The 25,895-nt window shown below is 37.4% G+C and overlaps 1 protein-coding gene across 1 annotated transcript in view; it reads left to right on the top strand.

Annotated features, from left to right (window-relative positions):
- Positions 1–25,895, top strand: part of FAM186A (family with sequence similarity 186 member A) — a 93,235-nt gene that overhangs the window by 34,572 nt on the left and 32,768 nt on the right. The window contains exons 3-4 of the mRNA XM_055336917.1: positions 19,134–19,350; positions 20,281–20,451. Of these exons, the coding sequence (XP_055192892.1) occupies positions 19,134–19,350; positions 20,281–20,451 (388 nt within the window). The remainder of the gene's footprint in view (positions 1–19,133; positions 19,351–20,280; positions 20,452–25,895) is intronic.

The following is a 25,895-nucleotide window of genomic DNA, read 5'->3' as shown; positions in this document are numbered from 1 at the left end:
CCACCCCATCCCCACCCCCAGAAAAATACAGAGCCACTTGCAGGAGGTGGCACAGCACAGATGCTTGCGACCTAGCCTGCTAGCAGTGCAGTCTACCCATGTCTTCTCCTGAGGACCCAATCACTAGAAGTCTGCTGGTCTGGGCAGTGGGCTTAGTGCACTTTTTGTTAATGCTGCATGTACCTTGCTCAGCTTTCTCCTGCACAGACATCACCCACCCCCCACACAGATGCTGCTGCACTTTGGGGAAGCCAGCTGTGGGTCAGTAAAAATTTCATAATGCTGTGCACATGCCCTGCCCAGCCACTGTCCTCACAGATGCCTGACACCCCAGGTTGCCACAACTATGCCTGTGCACTGTATCCCAGGTAATCACCCAACTGTGGGGGATTCGGCCTAGAACTAGGCCAATTGAAAATTTTGCTAACACCACTGCCCCACCCCCAAGCCTTTTTGCTGTCACATCCCCTCAGAGCCAGCTTGCCTGGATCTCACTAACATCACAGAAGAGCAAGCAAAACCCATAACAGAGTCAGTGTAGTCATCTGGACTGAAAGGAAAGGTGACTCAGACACAATAGCAAGACACTAACAACACACATAGGAGACTCCATTGAGATGCCAGATTCTGGTGGGACTACACTGCAGGGCACTACCGGACCACCTCTTCATAAAATCACTACTTTCAAGAGCAGAAGACATAGCTGACTTTCTTAACTCAGAGAAACAAATAGAGGAAACAGAGAAATATGTCCCAAATGAAAGAACAAGACAAAAATCACAGCAAGAGATCTAAGTTAAAAAGAAATAAGTAGTACACCTGATACAGAATTTAAGGTAATGATCATGAAGATACTCATTGGACTTAAGGAAAGGGTGGGGAACATCAGTAAGATTCTTGACAAAGTGATAAAAAATAACATCTCAGACATGAAGAACTCAGTAAATGAAATTAAAAATACAATAGATGGAATAGTTGGCTACAGGAAGTAGAGGAACAAATTAGTGACCCAGAGGATAGACTAATGGAAAGCAATTGAACCAAACAGGTGGAAGACAAACTAATATTGGATAGAGATAGACTCAGAGAACCCAGTGACTCCATCAAGGATAACAACATTCACATTGTAGGGACTCCAGAAGGGAGAGAGAGAGTTAGGAAGGCAGAAAATGTACTTGAAGAAAAAAACAGTTGAAAATTTGAATCTGAGGAAAGACACAGAGATCCAAATTCAGGGGGCACAGAGATCCCTCCAAAAATTCAACTCAAGGAGGTCCACACCAAGACAGTATTACGATGGAAAAAAAAAGTTGTGATAAAGAATTTTGAAGGTTGCAAGAGGAAAGAAGACATACATACGAAGGGAAACCTCAGAGATCTAACAGCTGATTTTTCCCCCCGAATCTTTGTAGACCAAAAGGGAGCGGCATGATGTGTTCAAATTGCTGAAAGGGAAAAATCTGCAGTAAGAATACTATACCCAGCAAGGCTATCATTCAGAATAGGAGAGAGAAAGAGTTTTCCAGACAAACAAAAGAATTCATGACCACTAAACCAGCTCTACAAGAAATGTTAAGGGAGACATTGTGAATGGAAAACAAAAACCATAAGAGTAATAAAAACAGGAAGTACAAAATAAAAGGATGTAATTATGATACCAAATATCTGAAATGTAGAGGGGAGAGGAGTAAGGAATTAGTTCAAAAATAAGTGACCATCAGTTTAGTATAGACTGTAGAAGATATTATATACAAAACAAATGGTAAACACAATCAGAAATACTAATAGCTATACAAAAAATAGAGTAGAGAACCAAAGTATATCACTAAAGAAACCCAGCAAACGATGAAAGATAAAGAGAAGAAGGGATAAGGGAAAAATCACAAAAACAACCACAAAACATGTAAAATGACAATAAATACATACCTATCAATAATTACTTGAATGTAAATGGACTAAATACTCCAATCAAAAGACATAGGGTGACAGAGTGGATTAACAAACAAGACCCATTTATTTATATGCTGTGTACAAGAGACTCATTTCAGACCTAAAGACACCTGCAGATTGAAAGTGAGGGGATGGAGAAACATTTATCGTGCAAATGGATGTCAAAAGAAAACCTGAGTAGCAATACTTATTTTTTCTTTTAAAAAAATAAATTTAATTTTTAAATTTAAAGTCAGTTAATTAACATATGTATTATTGGTTTCATAGGTAGAGGTCAGTATTTCATCCGTCCTGTACTCATTACATCAGATGCTGTCCTTAATGTCCATCACTCAGTTACCCCATCCCCCACCTGCCTCTAGTGACCCTTGGTTTGTTTTTTATGATTAAGAGTCTCTTCTGGTTTGTCTGCCTCCCTGATTTCATCTTGTTTTGTTTTTTCCTCTCTTCCCCTATGTTCCTGTTTTGTTTCTTAAGTTCCACATATAAGTGAGATCATATAATTCTTTCTCTGATTGACTTACTTTGCTTAGCATAATACCCACTATTTCCATCCATGTCAATGTAAATGATAGATAATCATCCTTTCAGATGGCTGAGTAATATTTCATTGTGTATATATACCACATCTTTATCCATTCATCTGTCAAAGGGCATAATGGCTCCTTCCACAGTTTGGCCATTGTGGACATTGCTGCTATGAACATTGGGGTGCAGGTGCCCCTTCAGATCACTACATTTGCATCTTTGGGGTAAATACCTAGTAGTGCAATTGCTGGGTCATGGGGTAGCTCTATTTTCAACTTCTTGAGGAACCTCTACACTGTTTTCCAGAGTGGCTGCATCAGCTTGCATTCCCACCAACAGTGCAAGAGGGTTCCCCTTTCTCCAAATCCTCGCCAACATCTATCGTTTTGTCAACTGTTTTCTTTGTTGTGCAAAAGCTTTTTATCTTGATGAAGTTTCAATTGTTCGTTTTTGCCTTTGTTTCCCTTGCCTTTGGACACTTGTCTAGTAAGAGATTGCTTGTGGCCAAGATCACAAAGGTGACCTTGTGTGCTTGTGTTCTCCTCTAGGATTTTAATGGATTCATGTCTCACATTTAGGTCTTTCATCCATTTTTGAATCTATTTTTGTGTGAGGATGTAGGCCAGTTTTATTCTTCTGCATGTGGCTGTCCAGTTTTCCCAACACCACTGGTTGAAGAGATTGTCTTTATTCCATTGGATCTTCTTTCCTGTTTTGTTGAGGGTTAGTTGACTATAGCGTTGAAGGTCCATTTCTGGGTTCTCTATTGTTCCAATGACCTATGTGTCTGTTTTTGTGCCAGTACCATACTGTCTTTACGGTTACAGCTTTGTAATACAGCTTGAAGATTGAGATTGTGACCCTATCAGTTTTGGTTTTCTTTTTCAACATTTCTTTGGCTATCTGGGGTTTTTTCTTGTTCCAATCACAATTTAGGATTACTTGTTCCAATTCTGTGAAATAAATTGATGGTATTTTGATAGACTGCATTGAATGGATAGATTACTCTAGGCAGAATACACATTTTAACAGTATTTGTTCTTCCAATCCATGAGCATGGAATCTTTTTCCATTTTTTTTTTTTTTGTGTCTTCCTCAATTTTTTTCATTAGTGTTTCATAGTTTCCTGAGTACAGATCTTTTGCCTCTTTGGTTAAGTTTATTCCTAGGTATTTTATGGTTTTGGGTGCAATTGTAAATAGGATCCATTTCTTAATCTCTCTTCTCTCTCATTGTTAGTGTATAGAAATGCAATTGATTTCTGTGCATTGATTTTATATCCTCCCACTTTGCTGAATTCCTATATGAAATCCAGCAATTTTGGGGTGGAGTCTTTTGGGGTTTCCATATAGAGTATCATGTCATCTGCAAAGAGTGTGAGTGTGACTTCTTTGCCAATTCAGGTGCTTTTTGTTTCTTTTTGTTGTCTGATTGCTGAGGCCAGGACTTCTAGTACTATGTTGAACAGTAGTGGTGATAGTGGACATTCCTGTCCTGTTCCTGACCTTAGGGGGAAAGCTCTGTTTCCCCCCATTGAGAATAATATTTGCTGTGGGCTTTTCCTATATGGCTTTTGTGACATTGAGGGATATAATCCCTCTATCCCTCCAATGTGAAGAGTTTTAATCAAGAAAGGATGCTGTACTTTGTCAAATGCTTTTTCTCCATCTATTGAGAGGATCATATGGTTCTTGTCCTTTTATTAATGAAGTGTATCACATTAATTGTTTGATGTGCAGATCCTGAACCACCGTTGCAGCTCAGGAATGAACCCCACTTTGTTGTTGTGAATAATCTTTTTAATGTACTATTGGATCCTATTGGCTAGTATCTTGGTGAGAATTTTTGCATCTAAGTTCATCGAGGATATTGGCCTGTAATTTTCCTTTTTGGTGGGGTCTTTGTCTAGTTTGGGGACCAAGATAATGCTGGCCTCATAGAACAAGTTGGGAAGTTTTCCTTCTATTTCTATTTTTTTGAAGTAGCTTCAGAAGAATTCTGATGGTATCAATTCTTCTTTAAATGTTTGGTAGAGGGACTTCATCAAAATGAAAAGCTGCACAGTGAAGGAAACAATCAACAAAACTAAAAGACAATCTACAGAATGGGAGAAGATATTCACAAATGATGTATCAGATAAAGGGGAAGTATCCAAAATCTATAAAGAACTTATCAAATTCACGCCAAAGAAACAAAGAATCTGGTCATGAAATGGGCAGAAGACATTAACAGGCATTTCTCCAAAGAAGACCTACACATGGCCAACAAGCACATGAAAAAATGCTCCACATCACTTGCCATCAGGGAAAAATACAAATCAAAACCACAATGAGATACCATTTTACACCAGTGAGAATGGCTGAAATGGACAAGACAGGAAGCAACAAATGTTGGAGAGGATGTGGAGAAAGGGGAACCCTCTTGCACTGCTGGTGGGAATGCAAGCTGGTACAGCTGCTCTGAAAAACAGTGTGGAGGTTCCCCAATAAATTGAAAATAGAGCTACCCTACAACCCAGCAATTGCACTACTGGGTATTTACCCCAAAGATACTGATGTAATGAAACGCTGGGACACTTGCACCCTAATGTTCATAGCAGCAATATTCACAATAGCCAAACTGTAGAAAGAACCACAATATCCTTTGAAAGATGAATGGAAAAGAAGATGAATCACATAATGGAATATTAGAACATTAGTCAACCATTGGAAAGGATGAATACCTACCATTTGCTTTGATGTGGAGGGAACTGGAGGGTATTATGCTGAGTGAAATAAGTCAATCAGAGAAGGAGAATCATCATATGGTTTCACTCATATGTGGAATATAAGAAATAGTGAAAAGGACTATAAGGGAAAGGAGAGAAACTGAGTGGGGAAAAAATTAGAGAGGAAGACAAACCATGAGAGACTCCTAACTCTGAGAAGCAGATGGTTGCAGAACAGGAGGTGGGTGGAGGGATGGGTTGACTGGGCACTGAGGAGGACACTTGATGTGATGAGCACTGGGTGTTAATACTATATGTTGGCAAATTGAATTTATTTTATTTTATTTTATTTTATTTTATTTATTTATTTTTATGATAGTCACACAGAGAGATAGAGAGAGAGAGAGGCAGAGACATAGGCAGAGGGAGAAGCAGGCTCCATGCACCGGGAGCCCGATGTCGGATTCGATCCCAGGTCTCCAGGATCGCGCCCTGGGCCAATGGCAGGTGCTAAACCGCTGCGCCACCCAGGGATCCCAGCAAATTGAATTTAAATAAAACATTTTTAAAAAATGTTTGGTAGAATTCCCCTGAGAAGCCATCTGACCCTAGATGTATTGTATTGTTGGGAGTTTTTTGATTATTGCTTCAAGTTTTCTATTTCTTCTTGTTTCAGTTTTGGTAGTTTATACGTCTCTTCCAGACTGCCTAATTTGCTGGTGTATAGTTGCTCATAATATGTTCTTATAATTGTATTTCTTTGGTGTTGGTTGTGATCTCTCCTCTTTCATTCATGATTTTATTTTGGTCCTTTCTCTTTTCTTTTTGATAAGTCTGGCTAGGGGATTATTATACTCATTAATTCTTTCAAAGAACTAACTCCTAGTTTCATTGATCTGTTTTACTGTTCTTTTAGTTTCTATTTAATTGATTTCTCCTCTAATTTTTATTATTCTCTTGTCCTGCTGGATTTAGGCTTTATTTGCTGTTCTTTCTCCAGCTCCTTTAGGTATAAGGTTAGGTTGTATATTTGAGACCTTTCTTATTCCTTGAGAAAGACTTGTATTGCTATATACTTCCCTCTTAGGACTGCCTTTGCTGCATCCCAAGGGTTTTGCACCATTGTGTTTTTATTTTCATTTGTTTCCATGATTTTTTAAAGTTCTTCTCTAATTTCCTGGTCAACCCATTCATTCTTTGTAGGATGCTTTTTAGCCTCCATGTATTTGAGTTATTTTCAAATTTCTTCTTCCAAAGCATTGTGGTCTGAAGATATGCAGGGAATGATCCCAGTCTTTTGGTACCAGTTAAGACCTGATTTGTGAGCTAGTGCATGATCTATTCTGGGGAATGTTCCATGGGCACTCAAGAAGAACGTGTATTTTGTTAGGATGGAATATTACGAATATATCTGTGAAGTCCATCTGGTCCAGCCACCTGGGTGGCTCAGTGATTGAGCATCTGCCTTCAGCTCAGGGCGTGATCCCATGGTCCCAGGATCCAGTCCCACATCAGGCTCCCTGCATGAAGCTTGCTTCTCCCTCTGCCTCTGTCTCTGCCTCTCTCTGTGTGTGTGTCTCTCATGAATAAAGAAAAAACAAAAACAAAAACAAAGCTTGTTTCCTTGCTGATCTTCTGCTTAGCTGATCTGTCCATTGCAGTGAGTGGGGTGTTAAAGTCCCCACAATACAATACTATTATTGTATTTTTATTGATGTATTTCTTTAATTTTGTTATTAATTGACTTATATAATTGGCTGCTCCCATGTTAGGGGCATAAATATTTACAAATGTTAGATCTTCCTGTTGCATAGGCCCTTTAACTATGATACAGTGTCCTTCCTCATCTCTTATTACAGTTTTTGGTTTAGAATCAGTTTGTCTGGGGGATCCCTGGGTGGCGCAGCAGTTTGGCGCCTGCCTTTGGCCCAGGGCGCGATCCTGGAGACCCGGGATCGAATCCCACGTCGGGCTCCCGGTGCATGGAGCCTGCTTCTCCCTCCGCCTGTATCTCTGCCTCTCTCTCTCTCTGTGTGACTATCGTAAATAAATAAATAAAAAAAAAAATTAAAAAAAAAAAAAGAATCAGTTTGTCTGATATAAGGATTGCCACCCCTGCTTACTTTTGATGTCCATTAGTATGATAAATTGTTTTCCATCTGCTCACTTTCAATCTGGAGGTGTCTTTGGGTCTAAAATGTGTCTCTTACAGACAGCATATCAACAGTTCTTGCATTTTTATCCAATCTGATACACTGTGTTTTTTGATTGGGGCATTTTTTTGGTATATTTTTTTATTGGAGTTCAATTTGCCAACAATGATTGGGGCATTTAGCCCATTTACATTCAGAGTAACTATTGAAAGATATGAATTTAGTGCCATTGTATTACCTGTAAAGTCATTGTTTCTGTATATTGTCTCTGTTCATTTCTGGTCTATGTTACTCTTGAGCTCTCTTTTTGCTTACAGGATCCTCTTTAATATTTCCTGCAGGGCTGGTTTAGTGATCACAAATTCTTTTAGTTTCTGTTTGTCCTGGAAGGTTTTTATTTTTCCTTCTATTCTGAATGACATCCTAGCTGGGTAAAGTATTCTTGACTGCATATTTTTCTCATTTAGCACCCTGAATATATCAAGCCAGTCCATTCTGGCCTGCCAAGTCTCTGTGGACAGATATGCTGCCAGTTTAATGTTTCTAACCTTGTAGGTTATGGATCTTTTGTCCCAAGCTGCTTTCAGGATTTTCTCTTTGTTTCTGAGAATTGTAAGCATCACTATTATATATCGGGGTGTTGACCTATTTTTTATTGATTTTGAGAGGGTTCTCTGTGCCTTCTGGACTTGAATGCCTATTTCCTTCCCCAGATTAGGGAAGTTCTCTGCTATAATTTGCTCTAATATACCTTCCGCTCCCCATTCCCTCTCTCTTCTTCTTCTGAGATCCCAAATATTCTAATATTTTTTTACTTTATTTCTCAAATTCTCCCCTTGTGATTGACTAGTTGTTTATCTCTTTTTTTCTCAGCTTCTTTATTCTCCATCATTTTGTCTTCTATATCACTAATTCTCTTTTCTGCCTCATTTATCCTAGCAGTAAGAGCCTCCATTTTTTATTGCATCTCATTAATAGCCTTTTTAAAAAATAGCCTTTTTTATTATAACTTGATTAGATTTTAGCTCGTATTTGTCCAGAAAGGGATTCGTTTGTTCTTCTAAACTTTTTTCAAGCCCAGCTAGTATCTTTATAATCACTATTCTGAACTCTAGTTCCAACATCTTACTTATATCCATATTACTTAGGTCCCTAGCAGTCAGTTCTTCTTTTTTTTTTTTTTTTTGAGGTGAGTATTTCCGTCTTGTCATTCTTGCAGAAAGTGGTCACTTTTCTATTTGTATAATTGCAGCAATTCTTTGCTTATTCAGTTGAGTTCACAGGTGTTCAGAATGATTAGCTATCTAGCTGAATCCCTGGGTTGAGACAAAACCAAGGTCTCCTACTCCTCCACCATCTTGGACTCTATCCAAAGGGTAGGCATTATTCTTCATCCTATTTCACAGATGAGAAAAAATGAGATTTTTCAGATTGCCTTAATGTCATAATTGATGTGTGGTGGATACTGGAATCAAATCCAGATAGTCTGATTTTACTGCCTGTACTTTTTGTATTGGACAATTTTTAAAAAGAAATCAAGATAAAGTTCATGTACAATAAAATTCACCCTTTTGGTGTCTTGTTCTGGGAGTTTTAGCGAAGGTATACAGGTGTCTAACCACTATCAAAATCGAGATTTAAAATAGTTCCATCTCCTCAAAAAATTCTCCTGTGTTCTTTTGTAGCCAACCCCTCCCCCATCCCCTAGCAGCCATAAGTTTTCTTTCCCTATATTTTTCCCTTTCTTGAATGCCTTATAAATCATATCACCATAAGTAGTCATTTGACTTTGTTTTAGCATAAAATATCTGTTCAGCAGTTGGAGGATATTTGGGTTGTTTCAGTTTGGAACAGTAATATGAATAAAGTCACTCTAAACATTCATGTATTAGTTCTTGTATAAACATAAGTTTTCATTTCTCTTGAGCAAATACCTAGGAATGGTATTGCTAGATCATATGGAATCATACATTTTCTAAAAAGATTTTATTTATTTATTTATTCATAGACACACAGAGAGAGGCAGAGACACAGGCAGAGGGAGAAGCAGGCTCCATGCAGGGAGCCCAATGCGGGACTCGATCCCGGGTCTCCAGGATCACACCCCAGGCTGCAAGCTGTGCCAAACCGCTGTGCCACCAGGGCTGCCCTGGAATCATACATTTATAAAAAATTGCCAAACTCTTCTATTTTTTTAAACTGCTTTATTTTTTTTTAAGATTTTGTTTATTTATTCATGAGAGACACACAGAGAGAGGCAGAGACACAGGCAGAGGGAGAAGCAGGCTCCCCACAGGGAGGCTGATGTGGGATTTAATCCCAGGATTCCAGGATCACGCCCCAGAGCTGAAGGTAGACATTCAACCGCTGAGCTACCCAGGCATTCCACCAAACTGTTATCTAAGTGGTTTTGCTTATTGCATTCCCACCAGCAATGTATGAGAGTTCCACTTGCTCTATATCCCTTGTCTGTCCTGGATCTTATCATTTATTTAGATCTTTGATATATTTCATCAATGTTTTGTATTTTTCTTTTTTAAATAAATTAATGGGATTTTAATTTTTTTTTAAGATTTTATTTATTTATTCATGAGAGACACAGAGAGAAAGAGAGAGGCAGAGGCACAGGCAGAGGGAGCAGCAAGCTCCATGCAGGGAACCTGCCATGGGACTCCATCCCAGGATTCCAGGATCACACCCTAGGCTGAAGGTGGCACTAAACCACTGAGCCACCCAGGCTGCCCTGTTTTGTATTTTTCAGTGTACAGATCTTTGCTTTTATTTTGTTAGAGTTATACCTACATATTTCATGTTTTTATTGCAATTGCAAATGGTAGTTTTATTAAATTTTAATTTCCAATTTACTGCTAGCTTATAAAAATAAAGTTTTGATTTTTTTCCCCCTAAGATTTACTTACTTTAGATAGAGAGTGCACCAGCAGGAGGGGCAGAGGGAGAGAGAGAATCTCAAGCAGACTCCCCCACTGAGTGCAGAGCCCAGTGTGGGCCTTGATCCCACAATCCATTAGATCATGACCTGAGCCAAAACTGACAATCAGACTTTCAACCAACTGAACCACCCAGGCACCACTACAGTTTTGATTTTTGTATACTAAATATACAAAACATACTGTTTTTATGTGAACATGTTAATAGTAGCTTTTTTGTAGATTATTTGGGAGTTTTCACATAGACAATATTTTTGTCTATAAATAAAAAACATTTTATTTCTTCCTTTCCAAGCTTTATTCTTTCATTTCCTTCTTACCTTATTCCAATAGGTAGAACCTTCATACAATGTTGAATAAAAGTAATTAGAGCAGAATTCTTAGAGCACTTTAGATTTTCACCAGTAAGTGTGATGCTAGCTATACATTTTTTGTAAATTCTCTTTATCATTATGTGTATATAACACATTTTGTTTATCCATTCATTAATCACTGGACCGTTGGGTTGCTTCCACTTCTCTGCTATTTTAAGTAATGCTGCTATGAACATAAGAATACAAACATTTGTTCAAGTCCCTGCTTTAAATTCTTTATATACCTAGAGTGGAATTGTTGGATCATACAGTAATTTAATTTTTAATTTTCTGAGGAACCATTATACTGTTTCCTATAGCAGCTGCACCATTTTATATCCCCATCAACAGTGCACAGGAGTTCCAATTTTCTACATCCTCACCAACCTTTGTTATTTTTTTTTTATAGTAGCCATCCTGATGAGTGTGAAGTGATATCTCATTGTAGTTTTGATTTGCATTTCCTTAAAGATTATGATATTAAGCTTCTTTTCATATGCTTGTCAGCCATTTGCATATCAGTTTTGACTGTTTATTTACAGCCTTTGCCCATCTTCAGGGTGCTTGGGTGGCACAGTTGGTTAGGTGTCCAACTCTTGGTGTCAACTCAGGTTGTGATCTCAGGTTATAATATCAAATCCCATGTCGGGCTCTGGGATCAGTGTGGGGTCTGCTTGAGACTCTCTGTCCCTTTCCCTTGCTCTAAAATGAATTAATCTTTAAATCCTAAGCCTATTTTCAGATTGGGTCATTGTTTTTTTAAATGTTGAGTTGTAGATGTTCCTTATGTATTATGGATATTAACTCCTTATCAGAGATTTGCAAATATTTTCTTCCATTCCATTGGTTGCCTTTTCAATCTGTTAATCGTGCCCTTTGATGCACAAAAGTTTTACATTTGATTTAGTCCAATTTATCTATTTTTACTTTTGTTGCCTGTGGTTTCAGGGTCAAATCCAAGAAGTCATTGCCAAATCCAATATCATGAAGATTTTCTCTCTATGCTGTCTTCTGTTTACAACTTTAGGTATTATGGTGAGGTTTTGTTTGTTTTTTTGTTTGTTTGTTTTTGTTTTTGTTTTACCCACTTTGTTAGTTTTTGTATATGCTGTAAAGTAATGGTCAAACTTTATTCTTCTGTGTGGATCCCCAGTTTTCCCAACACCATTTGTTGAAAGACTGCTTTTTCTCCATTGAATGGTCATGGTACCCTTATTAAAAATCACTTGAGGGGCGCCTGGTGGCTCAGTCAGTTGAACATCCAACTCTTGATTTCAGCTCAGGTTATGACCTCAGGGTTGTGGGATCAAGCCCCACATCAGGCTCCATGCTCAGTAGGGAACCTCCTTGTGATTCTCTCTCTCCATCTCCCTCCACCCCTCCCCCTGCTCACTTGCTTTCTCTCTCTCATGGATAAATAAATCTTTTTAGAAAGATCACTTGACCATATATGCAAAAGTTTATTTCTATGCTCTCTATTCTATTCCTTTGGTCTATATATATGTCTTTATGTCAGTATACTGTTTTAATTACCATTGGTTTTGTACTAGGATTTAAAAATGAGAAGTGTGTGCTCTCCAATTTTATTATTCTTTCTCAAGACTACTTTGGGTATTCAGGGCACCTTGAGACTCCATATGAATTTTAGAATGGATTTTTCTATTTTTGCAAAAAATACTATTGGAATTTTGATAGGGATTGCATTAAATCTGTAGGTATGTTTTGGTAGTATTGGTGTCTGAATAATATAAATCTTCCAATCCATGAACATGGAATGTCTTTCTATTTATTTTTTGTTTTCTTTAATTTCTTTTTGTTACATTCTTTTAAAAAAAAAGATTTTATTTATTTATCCAAGAGAGACACACAGAGAGAGGCAGAGATATTATAAGGCAGAGGGAGAGGCAGTTTACCTGCAGGGAGCCCGATGCAAGACTTGATCCCAGGACTCCAGGATAACACCCTGAGCCAAAGGCAGATGCTCAACCACTGACCCACCCAGGTGTCCCCTTTTGGTAACATTCTGTAGTGAAAATTACAAGTGTACAAGTCTTCCACCTCCTTGGCTAAGTTTATTCCTAGTATTTTATTCTTTCAATACTATTGTAAATGGATTTGTTTTCTTAATTTTCTTTTCAGATTATTCATTATTGGTGTACAATAACACAATTGATTTTTGTGTATTCATATCCCACAGCTTTGGCTGAATTCATTCACTAGTTTAACAGTTTTTTTCTTTCCTCTGGATAATTTGCATTTTATTTTTAAATTTTTATTTTATTTAAATTCAATTAATTAACATAAAATGTATTATTAGTTTCAGAGGTTGAGTTCAGTGATTCATCAGTTGCATATAACACCCAGTGCTCATTATATCACGTGCCCACCTTAATGCCCATCATCTGGTTACACCATCCCCCCACCCACATCCCCTCTAGCAACCCTGTTTCCTATAGTTAACAGTTTCATGGTTTGTCTCCCTCTCTGATTTTGTCTTATTTTTCCTCCCTTCCCCTATGATTCTGTTTTGTTTCTTAAATTCCATATATGAGTGAAATCATATGATATTTGTCTTTCTCTGACTGACTTATTTCATTTAGTATAATACCCTCTAGTTCCATTCATGTTGTTGTAAATGGCAAGATTTGATATTTTTGATGGCTGAGCAATATTCCATTGTGCGTGTGTGTGTGTGTGTGTGTGTATCAATCTTCTTTACCCATTTATCTGTTGATGGACATTTGACAAAATATAGGATCCTTTCTTTTTTTATTATTTTATTATTATTTTTTTATATAGCATCCTTTCTTGAATAAAACTCTCTGCAGTGTAAGGGATAGAGGGTACATACCTCAATGTCATAAAAGCCATATACCAAAAGCCCACAGTAAATATCATTCTCAATAGGAGAAAACTGAGAACTTTTCCCCTAAGGTCAGGAACATAATAGGGATGGCCACTCTCACCACTGTTGTTCAACATAGTACTAGAAGTTCTAGCGTCAGCAATAAGACAACAAAAGGAAATAAAAGGCACTCGCGGGACGCCTGGGTGGCTCAGCGGTTGAGCGTCTGCCTTCGGCCTAGGGCATGATCCTGGAGTCCCGGGATTGAGTCCCATATCGGGCTCCCTGCATGGAGCCTGCTTCTGCCTCTGCCTGTGTCTCTGCCTCTCTCTGTGTCTCTCATAAATAAATAAACAAAAAGCTTATTTAAAAAAAGGCACTCGAATTAACAAAGAAGTAAAACTCTCACTCTTTACAGATGACATGATACTTTACATGGAAAACTCAAAAGATTCTACCCCAAAATTAGTAGATCTCATGCAGGAATAGCAGTGGCAGGATATAAAATCAATGCACAGAAATCAGTTGCATTTTTCTATACACTGAGACAGAAGAAAGAGAAATTAAGGAATGCATCCCTTTTACAATTGCACCCAAAACCATAAGATACCTAGGAATAAGCCTAACCAAAGAGGTAAAGGATTTGTACTCTCAAAACTATAGAACACTTACGAAAGAAGTTGCAAAAGACCCAAAGAAATGAAAAAAATTCCCATAGAAGAAATGGAAGATATCTTCTTCCATAGGTCAGAAAAACAGATGCTGTTAAATGTCTATGCTATCCAGAGCAATCTACACATTTAATGCAATCCCTAATTTCTTGCCTAATTACTCTGGTTACAGAGTAATATGTTGCTTTGTTTCTGACTTTAGAAGAAAACCTTTCAGGCTTTCACTATTGAGAATATTACCTCTGGATTTTTTTTTTAAGATTTATTTATTTTTTTAATTATTTTTTTAATTTATGAGAGAGAGTGTGTGAGCATGGCAGGGGCAGAGAGAGAGGGGGAGATAAGCAGTCTCCCTTATGGGGAGCCTGACATGGGGCTCGATCCCAGGAACCTGAGATCATGACCTGAGCAGAAACCAAGAGTCAGGCATTTAAGCCACTGAACCATCCAGGCTCTGGATTCTTAATATATGTGTCTTTATTGTGTTCAGGAAGTTTCTTTCTATTCCTAGTTTTTCTGTATGTTTTTATCATGAAAATGTGTTGAATTTTGTTAAATGCTTTTACTGCATCAATTGAAATGATGTGTGGTTTTTCCTGGTTAATTTGGTATATTTCATTGGTTGGCTTTAAGCCATTCTTGCACTCCAGGAATAAATCCCACTTACTCATAATGTATAATCCTTTTAATGTGCTGTTGAATTCTGTTTGTAGCTATAACGATAAATGCATTAAAAAGCAAACTGTGAAAAAATTCTAGTTAGATACACTTCTCTTTTTACTGAATAGATTAATAGGTACTTATTAGAGAGACACTTAAGACAAACTTGTACCAAACTAACTTTCTCTTGGCCTAATCAAAAAGACTGAAGCAGAATTGAAAGGTCCAACATCTGCAGCAGGGAATCGGTGATTTAATATCTGGCCCTCGCCCATCTGATAGCAGCAAGAGGCATCAGAGTGAGTACACTCCTAGAGTTTGAACAGGGTGTTGGAGTCATATAAACCCTGCCTCACACACTGACTGTTGGGGATTTTTGCATCAATATTCATCAGGGATGTTGGTCTATAGTTTTCTTCCTCCTTCCTTCCCCCCTCTTTCTTTCTTTCCTTATCTCTCTTTCTTTTCTTTACCTGGCCTTGGTATCAGGGCCTCAAAAAATGAGTTAGAAAGTGCTATTGCCTCTTTAGTTTTCTGTAAGAATTTATAAAGATTTGGTATTTTTTCTTCATCACTATGCTATGGGTTAGCTTGTAGTGTTATTTTACATCACTTGGCTTATTCAACTTTGTCTCCACTCTCCTGTGTTCCTGACAAATTATTTGCGGCATCTTATCCTTCCTTCTTCCTCCCTTTCTTTCTCCACCCCTCCCTCCGTCTCTCCCTCCTTCCCTTCCTTTCTTTCTTTTGCATCATCTCTGTTTCTAATTGCAATATTTCCAGCACCTAATATCTGGTTACTTCTTTTCCATGATGATTTGGTGTGCAAAATCCAAATCTGACTTTTACTGTAAAGAGTGTGGAAGGAGTTCAGTTTCTCTGTAACCAAATTTAAAGAGTAATTAATAATGTTGGAAAAGGTGGAGTGGTGTTTCATCATCTCTCAGATTCATTGTGCCCTTTTAAAATATTTTAATATCCTTTCATTCCTGAGGTGAAATTAACAGATAAAATACCTATACTTATACTTTAAATAATATAAGTGTGAAGGTAAATAAAGGAAAGTAATTGTGTAAATTCTAGGTCAAATTTCACTAGAAGACATAATAAAGAGGTAGACAGAGGCTTGCACCTATATGTAGAATTAAAATAAAGTGAAAGCTACAAATATGGGTTGATACAAATGCAGGTTTATTGTGTTGACACTACATACTATTAATGTTAGTGAATTACTGTGGTACTATGGTGTTTCAGAATGGTAAATTTTGTTGGAGAAATTCTAAATAATATTTTTCTTTGTTATTTTCTAAATCTTTTTTTTTTTAAGATTTTATTTATTCATGAGACACAGAGACACAGGCAGAGGGAGAAGCAGGCTCCTCAAGGGGAGCCCAGTGTGGGACTCGATCCTGGGACTCCAGGACCACACCCTGAGCTGAAGGCAGGCGCTCAACTGCTGAGCCACCAAGGCATCCCTAAAGAATATTTTTCTTTTGATTTACATATATTTGCATTCCTGGAAATTTCAGTATATAATTAAACTAAGTAAAAAATACTTTGTGTTTATATTTTTAGATATAAAAGAGTAAATTTTTTCCTTTTAAAAGAGTAAATTTCTAGGCTCAGATAAGTATAAACAGATTTTTAAAAAAAACCTATATGAATGTCTCACAGGATAATCAAATTTATGCAAGATTGGGCCAGTTCTTCATTGTGTGGACTTTTTATTGCTCTGTAAAATGAGCTAGCATTCTTTTTTAAAAGATTTTTATTTATTCATTTGAGATAGAGAGAGAGCTCAAGCCAAGGAGCAGGATGAGAGGAAGTAGCAGGCTCCCCACTGAGCAGAGAGTCTGATGTGGGGCTCCATCCCAGGACCCCGTGATCATGATCTGAGGCAAAGGCAGATGCTTAACAGACCAAGCCACCCAGGTGCCCACCTTTCACTGAATACCAATAAACCCTTCCTCCCAATTATTGTTACAACCAAAAATGAATCTACGAATTTCCAAATGCCATATATGAGGCAGTAATTTACTCCTATTGAGAATAGTGGTATAAAGTGATAAGCAAAAGAAATTTGCTGATAGATTCTTGAAAAGGTAAGTTAATGAAATAAAAGTTATGTTGAGAAATATCTGATACGTGCTTTCCAAGTGTGAGGTCTGGGTAAAGAAAAAAAAAAGCAACTTCCTTTTGCTTATTTGCTTCAGGAGATATATCTAGAAAAAATGTTGCTACAGCTAATGTCAGAGAAATTATTGCTTGTTCTCTCTTCTAAAATATTTATGGTTTCAGGCCTCACATTTAGGTCTTTAATCCACTTTGAGTTTATTTTTGTGTATGGTGTAAGAAAGTAGTCTAGGATCATTCTTTTGTATGTAGCTGTCCAGTTTTCCTAACACCATTTGTTGTAGAGACTGTCTTTCTCGTTGCCTATTCTTTTCCACTTTGTCAAAGGTAACTGACCATATATTTGTGAGTTTATTTCTGGACTCTCTGTACTGTTCCATTGACCCGTGTGTATATTTTTGTTCCAGCACCATGCCATTTTGATTACTCCAGCCTTATAGCATAACTTACAATCTAAAATTTACCCCCTGAAAATTAACAAGGCAGGAAACAACAAATGTTGGAGAGGATGTGGAACCCTTGCACTGTTGGTGGGAATGTGAACTGGTGCAGCCACTCTGGAAAACTGTGTGGAGGTTCCTCAAAGAGTTAAAAATAGACCTGCCCTACGACCCAGCAATCGCACTGCTGGGGATTTACCCCAAAGATACAGACGCCGTGAAACGCCGGGACACCTGCACCCCGATGTTTCTTTCTAGCAGCAATGTCCACAATAGCCACACTGTGGAAGGAGCCTCGGTGTCCATCGAAAGATGAATGGATAAAGAAGATGTGGTTTATGTATACAATGGAATATTACTCAGCCATTAGAAACGACAAATATCCACCATTTGCTTCGACGTGGATGGAACTGGAGGGTATTATGCTGAGTGAAATAAGTCAATCAGAGAAGGACAAACATTATATGGTCTCGTTCATTTGAGGAATATAAAAATAGTGAGAGGGGAATAAAGGGGAAAGGAGAAAAAACCAGTGGGAAATATCAGAAAGGGAGACAGAACATGAGAGACTCCTAACTGGGAAACGAACAAGGGGTGGTGGAAAGGGAGGTGGGCAGGGGGTGGGGGTGACTGGGTGACAGGCACTGAGGGGGGCGCTTGGTGGGATGAGCACTGGGTATTATGCTATATGTTGGCAAATTGAACTCCAATAAAAAATAAAATAAAATAAAATAAAATTTACCCCCTGCTTTGTTTCTTTCTTAAGATTGTTTTGGGTATGTAGGGTCTTTTGTGGTTGCATATAAAATTTAGTATTTGTTCTGGTCCTGTGAAAAATGCCGTTCATATTTTGATGTGGATTAAATTGAATCTATAGATTGCTTGTGTAGTATGAACATTTTAATAATATTAATTCTTCCAATACATGAATACATGAATATAGAATATCTTTCCATTTGTTTGTGCCATCAGTTTATTTCATGGATCTTTTTTTTTTTTTTTTTTTTAATTTTTTTATTTATTTATGATAGTCACACACACACAGAGAGAGAGAGAGGCAGAGACACAGGCAGAGGGAGAAGCAGGCTCCATGCACCGGGAGCCCGATATGGGACTCGATCCCGGGTCTCCAGGATCGTGCCCTGGGCCAAAGGCAGGCGCCAAACCGCTGCGCCACCCAGGGATCCCTATTTCATGGATCTTTTAAAGCTTTTAGAGTACAGGTCTTCCACCTCTTTGGTTAATTTTATTCATAGTTTTTTTTTTTTTTTGGTGCAATTGTGAGACTGCTTTCTTAATCTCTCTGCTTTATTATTATTATTCTATAGAAATGCTACTATTTTCTGGGTATTAATTTTGTATCCTGCAACTTTGCTCAATTCATTTATTGCTTCTAATAGTTTTTTTTGGTGGAGTCTTTAAGGTTTTCTATATATACTATCTGTAAATAGTGACAGTCTAATTTCTTCCTTACCTCATTTCTTTTTCTTGTCTGATTGTTATAGCTAGCACTGCCAGTACTATGTTGAATAAAAGTGGTTAGAGTGGACATCTTTGTCTTATTTCTGATCTCGGAGGAAAAGCTCTCAGTTTTTTACTATTGAGTATAATGTTGGCTGCGGATTTTTCATATATAGCCTTTACTATGTTCCCTCCAAACCCATTTTGTTGAGAGGTTTTATTAACAGATGTTCAATTATATCAAAAAACTGAGTATTAATATATCCTCATTCTTACTTTTATAGGACATTAATATGCAGCTGAATGACATACTGCTCAATGTGCAGCGGATAATAAATCGCTATACTCTTGATGAGAATGTGCACTCTGGAAAAAAAATCTCCCTTATAGAACATAAGAAACGGAGAATATATTTCCTGGAGAAAATAGTTACTTATGCTAAGAATGCTGAAATTAGAGAAAAGATTCTTGTGTATATCCTGGCCTGGTTGGAAGAATGGAGTAAGTTTTCAAAGGTGGTTCAAAGGAAAACCACTAAGTAATGAAAAAGCTAAAGAACAGGATCTATAAGTAAATTTTAAAGGGTAAATCAAACTAAAGACAACTAAGGAGGTTATTGAGAGAATAGTTATCCACTGTTTCAGTAAAAATAAAATAAGAAAAATATTTAGTGCCTTTGCTCATTTAGTGCCAGCTATTCTGCGCTCCTTGCTTTTCTTGAAGCATGCCAGCATACCCTTGCCCAGTGTCTTTATGCTTACTATTCCTTTGCCTGGAACATTGTCCACAAGTAGCCATGTGGCTCATTCTCTGTTCATATCTTGCTTTGAAATGATGTGTTCTCTGACTGTCTGCGTTCCCTACTCCTTGGCACTGTCCATTACTCTTTTATTCTTTATTTTTTTCTATAGCATTTGTTACATCTGAAATACTATATAACTAATGTTTTTATTTTGACTTTTTCGTCTGTCTCCTTTCACTAGAATGCAAGCAGTATGAAGTCAGGAAATTTGCTTTATTCAGTGCTATATCCTCAGCATCTAGAATAATACATGACTAAGGAGACATTGGTTGAATGAAAGAATGAATAAGCTCAGAATACAAAAAGAGGAATGTCATTAAGTTGCAAGAAATCTCATGTAATGAGGGTTTAAAAATACTAAATAGCTTATGAAAGGAGTTAATTGGGGTTTAGTTTCTCAATATTAAAATACATGCTCACATTTTAGATACCAAAGTATTTCAATGATTTACTGTTCAGCTTTCTATTCCAAATCTCTTTTTCATTTTTTCATAAAGAAATGCCTCAGAATAGCACTAAATGTGATACCTACATTTACTACAATATAGAGTAATTAGGCAATATTATAAGCCTACATGGTTATAGTTATTTTTGTGCACAAAAGTAATTTTTTTTTTACTCTCTTCAAGATCTCATTTTGTCTGAGATAACTGCAATGGATATTGAGGAACACCACCACTGGATTGCACAAATGGAGTTTTTACCAGAAACGTTCAAAGCTATTGAGAGCAATGTCAAGATACTGAGTAGAATTAGTGTATCTTTGTTTGAAGAAAGGAAGAGACAAAAGAAAAGAACAAGTAAGGGTGCTTTAAGACATTGGAAACAGATTTGACTTTTTCTAAAAAACGTCTTTATTAACTTACAATTTACATACCATAAAACTCATATATGCTAAGTATACAATTCAGTGACTTTTTTTAAATTTTTATTTACTTATGATAGTCACACACAGAGAGAGAGAGAGAGGCAGAGACACAGGCAGAGGGAGAAGCAGGCTCCATGCACCGGGAGCCCGACGTGGGATTCGATCCTGGGTCTCCAGGATCACGCCCTGGGCCAAAGGCAGGCGCTAAACCGCTGCGCCACCCAGGGATCCCCAATTCAGTGACTTTTAGTAAATTTAGAGCTGTGTAACAATCACCACAATTCAATTTTTTTTTTTTACCACAATTCAATTTTAAAACATTTCCTTCATCTCAAAAAGATCCCTCAAGCCTATATGCAGTCAATCCTCATTCCCACCCCAGGCCCAGACATGCACTAATCTATTTTCTCTTTCAATAGGTTTGCCTTTTCTGCATGTTCCATAAGATCAAATCATATTATATGCAATTTTTTATATCTGACTTCTTTTATTTAACATAATGGTTTTGAGATTTGGCCATATTATAGGATGTATTAGCAGTTTCTTCCTTTCTATTACCAGTTGTATATCACTGTTTGCGTATACCACATTTTGTTTACCTACTCATCAGTTCATGGACATTTGGAATGTTTCTACGTTTGAATTTATGAATAATGCTGCCATGAACACAAGTGTATAAGTCTGTAGGACATATGTTTTCATTTCTTTTGGGTAGAGTAGAATTTCTACCCACAGAGTAGAATTTCTGGGTCATTTATCAATTGCTGGTAAATTTATGCTTAACTTTTTTTTAATTTTTAATTTTATTTTTTATTTATGATAGTCACACACAGAGAGAGAGAGAGGCAGAGACACAGGCAGAGGGAGAAGCAGGCTCCATGCACCGGGAGCCTGACGTGGGATTCGATCCCGGGTCTCCAGGATCACGCCCTGCGCTAAAGGCAGGCACTAAACTGCTGCGCCACCCAGGGATCCCTATGCTTAACTTTTTTTTTTTTTTTAATTTTTATTTATTTATGATAGTCACAGAGAGAGAAAGAGAGAGAGGCAGAGACACAGGCAGAGGGAGAAGCAGGCTCCATGCACTGGGAGCCCGATGTGGGATTCGATCCGGGATCTCCAGGATCGCGCCCTGGGCCAAAGGCAGGCGCCAAACCGCTGCGCCACCCAGGGATCCCCTATGCTTAACTTTTAAAGAAATTGTTAACTTATTGCCCAAGTGACAGCGCCATTTTACATTCCCTTCAACAATGTATTAAGGTTCCAGTTTCTCCACATCCTCAATGACACACTTGTTATAATCTTTTTCAAAAAGTAACCTTTCTAAGATGTGTGAAGTGCTAACCCACTGTGGTTTTAAATGGTATTTTCCTGAAGATTAATGATGTGCATTTTTTCAGGTGCTTATTAGCCATTCTTATATTTATTTTGATAAAATGATTATTCAAATATTCATTTTAATTATTGAATTTTAAGAGTCCTTTATGTATTCTAGATACAAATTCTTTATCAGAAACGTGATTTTTCACGTTTCACTGAGCCTGGGTGGCTCAGTCTGTTAAGCATCTACCTCTGGCTTGGGTCATGATCCTAGGATCCTGAGATTGAGCCCCGTAATGGGCTACCTGCTCAGCAGAGAACCTGCTTCTCCCTTATCCTCTGCCTGCTGATCCCCCTGCTTGTGTTTGTGTGTGCACTATTGCTCATTCTCTCTCTCTCAAGCTGTCAAATAAATAAAATCTTAAAAAAAAAAACCAACAGCAGCCAAATATAGATTCTTTTCAAGCACACATGGAACATTATATAGTTATAAATTATATATAAATTATATAAATATGTAGTTGATTTATATTCTTGTTTTAGTCTTCCATATATATCCTTACTGATTTTCTATCTAGTTGTTCTATCTATTACTGACAGTGGGATGTTGAACTTTCCAACTATTGAGTTTATTTCTCCCTTTAATTCTGTATTTTAAGGCTCTGTTATTAGGTGCATATATGTTTATAATTGTGATAGCTTCCTGATGAACTGAGCTTCTTATTATAAAATGTCCCTCATTGTCTCTAGAACCATTTTTTAAACATTTTATTTAAATTCAGTTTGCCAACTTATAGTATAACACCCAGTGTTCATCTAATCATGTGCCTTCCTTCATGCCTGTCACCCAGTTACCCTATTCCCCCATTCACCTCCCCTTCTGCAACCCTTTGTTTGTTTCCCAAAGTTAGGAATCTTTCATGGTTTGTCTTCCTCTCTCATTTTTCCCCACTCAGTTTCCCCCACTTCCCTATGGTCCCTTTCATTATTTCTTATATTCCACATGAGTGAAACAATATGATAATTGTCTTTCTCCAACTGACTTATTTCAGTCAGCATAATAACCTCTAGTTCCATCCATGTCAATGTAAATGGTAGGTAGTCATGCTTTCTGATGGCTGAGTAATATTCCATTGTGTATATACACCACATATTCTTTATCCATTCATCTGTCGAAAGACATCATGGTTCCTTCCACAGTTTGGCTACTGTGGACATTGCTGCTATGAACATTGGGGTGCAGGTACCCCTTCAGATCACTACATTTGTATCTTTGGGGTAAATAGCCAGTAGTGCAATTGCTGGGTTGAAGGGTAGCTCTATTTTCAACTTCTTGATGAACTCCCACACTGTTTTCCAGAGTGGCTGCACCAGCTTGCATTCCCACCAATAGTGTAAGAGGGTTCCTCCTTCTCCGCATCCTCTCCAACATTTGTTGTTTCCTGTCTTGTTAATTTTGGCCATTCTCACTGGTGTAAATGATATCTCACTGTGGTTCCTGCTTTGTTGAAGACGAGTTGACCATAGAGTTGAGGGTCCATTTCTGTGCCTAGAACCATTTTTTACCCTGAAGTCTATTTTGCTTGGTGTTAGTATATTAGCATATTCTCTCCAGCTCCCCTGTGGTTACTGTTTACTAGGTTGAATCCAAAATGTGTTGCTTATAGTTGGATCTTGTCAGCTTTTATATGTATCTATCATCTATCTATCTATCTATCTATCTATCTATCATCTATCATCTATCTATACATACATACATACAGAAAACACACATAAAATTGGTAATCTTTGATTTATGATTGGAATGTTTAATTCATTCATATTTAATGTAATTATTGATATGTTGGATTTATACATGCCATGTTACTGTTTTTCATGTTTCATCTTTTTTGTTCCCCTGTTCTTCTTTTACTACCTTCTGTGTTAAACAACTTTTAAAAACATTATAACACCTTTTTAAAAAGATTTTTATCTATTTTTCAAGATTTTATTTATTTATTCATGAGAGGCACAGAGAGAGAGAGAGAGAGGCAGAGACACAGGCAGAGGGAGAAGCAGGCTCCATGTAGGGAGCCTGATGTGGGCCTTGATCTCCAGGATCACACCCTGGGCTGAAGGTGGCGCTAAACCGCTGAGCCACCTCGGCTGCCCAAGATTTTTATTTTTATTTATTTATGAGAGACACACAGAGATAGGCAGATACATAGGCAGAGAGAGAAGCCTGATGCAGGATTCGATCCCAGGACCCTGAGATCACAACCTAAGCCAAAGGTAGGTACTCAACCACTGAGCCACCAGGTGGCTAAACAAATATTTTCTAGTGTACCATTTCAATTCCATTTTTTCCCTGTATTTTTGGAGTGATTTCCTTAGTAGCTGCTCTAAGGGATCACAGTATACATCAAAAATTATCACAATCTGCTTAAGATTAGTACTAATTAACCAGCAAAATATAGAATTTTTGCTTTAATAGCTCCATTCTCTTTCCTTCTTTTGTCATATATATTACATTTTTTTGGTACCATAAGCTCAACAATATAGTTTCATAATTATTATTTTATGTGACTTTTTAATCAGTTGAGAGGAAAAATATTTTTACTTTCTTTTATATTTACCTACATATATTATTGTTCTATATTTTTTGTGAGAATTTGAGCTATCCTCTAGTATCATTTCCTCTCAGCCTGAAGGACTTCTTTATATTTCTTGTAAGACAGGTCTATAAGAAGCAAATTATTTCCATCTTTGCTTTTCTGGGAATGTTTTCATCGCATTTTCATTTTTTTAGGCAGTCTTAGATTAGAAGAAAATTGAGAAAAATAATACAGAGAATTCTATATATTTTTCCATAGTTTCCCCTGTTATTAATATATTACATTTGTTACAATTAACAAACCAGTATTGACCCATTATTAAGTAAAGTCCATAATTTATAGATTGAATTCATAATTCCTTAGGGTTTTTTCTGGGGTTTTTGCTGTTGTTGCCTTTTAAAGATTTTATTTACTTATTTGACAGAGAGAGAGGAAGAGAGCATAGCCAGGGGGAGAGGGCTGAGGGAGAAGCAGACTCCCTGCTGAGCAAGGAGCCCAGTGCAGGGCTCTATCTAAGAAGCCTGTGATCATGACCTGAGCCAAAGGCAGATGCTTAACCAACTGAGACACTCAGGCACCCCTATCATTATTTTTACCTAAATATCCTTTTTTCATTTCAGGATCCCATCCAGGGTACCTGATTACATTGTTGTCATGTCTCCTTAGGCTTTCTTGGCTGTGACAGTTTCTCAGACTTTTCCTTCCACTTGATGTTCCAGACAGGCTTGAGGAGTACCAGTCAGATATATTATAAAATGCTCCCCTATTGGAATTTGTCTGATGTTTTTTCTCATGTTTACCCTGGGGTTATGGGTTCTGGGGAGAAAAATCACAGAGGTAAAGTACCATTATCATCATATAATTTCAAGAGCATATATTATCAAATGATTTATGATTTAATGTTGATCTTTATCACCTGGCTAAAGTAGTGCTTGTCAGGTTTCTCCACTGTAAAGTTACTCTTTTACCTCATGTTCCATGCTGTGCTTTTTAAAAGTAAGTCTGTATGTGCAACCCACACTTAAGGAATGGGGAGTTATGCTCCCTTTCTTTTAGGATGAATAGCTACATAAATTATTTGAAGTTCTTAGGTACTAGAGTTTATCTCTTCTTCCTCATTTATTAATTTACTTCATTATTTATATCAGGGATCCCTGGGTGGCTCAGTGGTTTGGCACCTGCTTTTGGCCCAGGGCGTGATCCTGGAGTCCCAGGATCAAGTCCCACATCAGGCTCCCTGCATGGGGCCTGCTTCTCCCTCTGCCTGTGTCTCTGCCTCTCTCTCTGTGTCTCTCATGAATAAATAAATAAAATCTTTAAAAAATAATTATTTATATCAAAGTGAACTCACAGATATTTATTTTATACTTTGAGTTATAATCTAATACTCCTTTATTTTGTTGCTCAAGTTCTACCTTTGGCCATTGGGACCTCTTTCATTTGGTTCCTGTGCTCCTTTAAC

Source organism: Nyctereutes procyonoides, unplaced genomic scaffold, assembly GCF_905146905.1.
Source record: "Nyctereutes procyonoides isolate TBG_1078 unplaced genomic scaffold, NYPRO_anot_genome, whole genome shotgun sequence".
NCBI lineage: Eukaryota > Metazoa > Chordata > Mammalia > Carnivora > Canidae > Nyctereutes > Nyctereutes procyonoides.
This window is presented reverse-complemented; position numbering and strand designations above follow the sequence as displayed.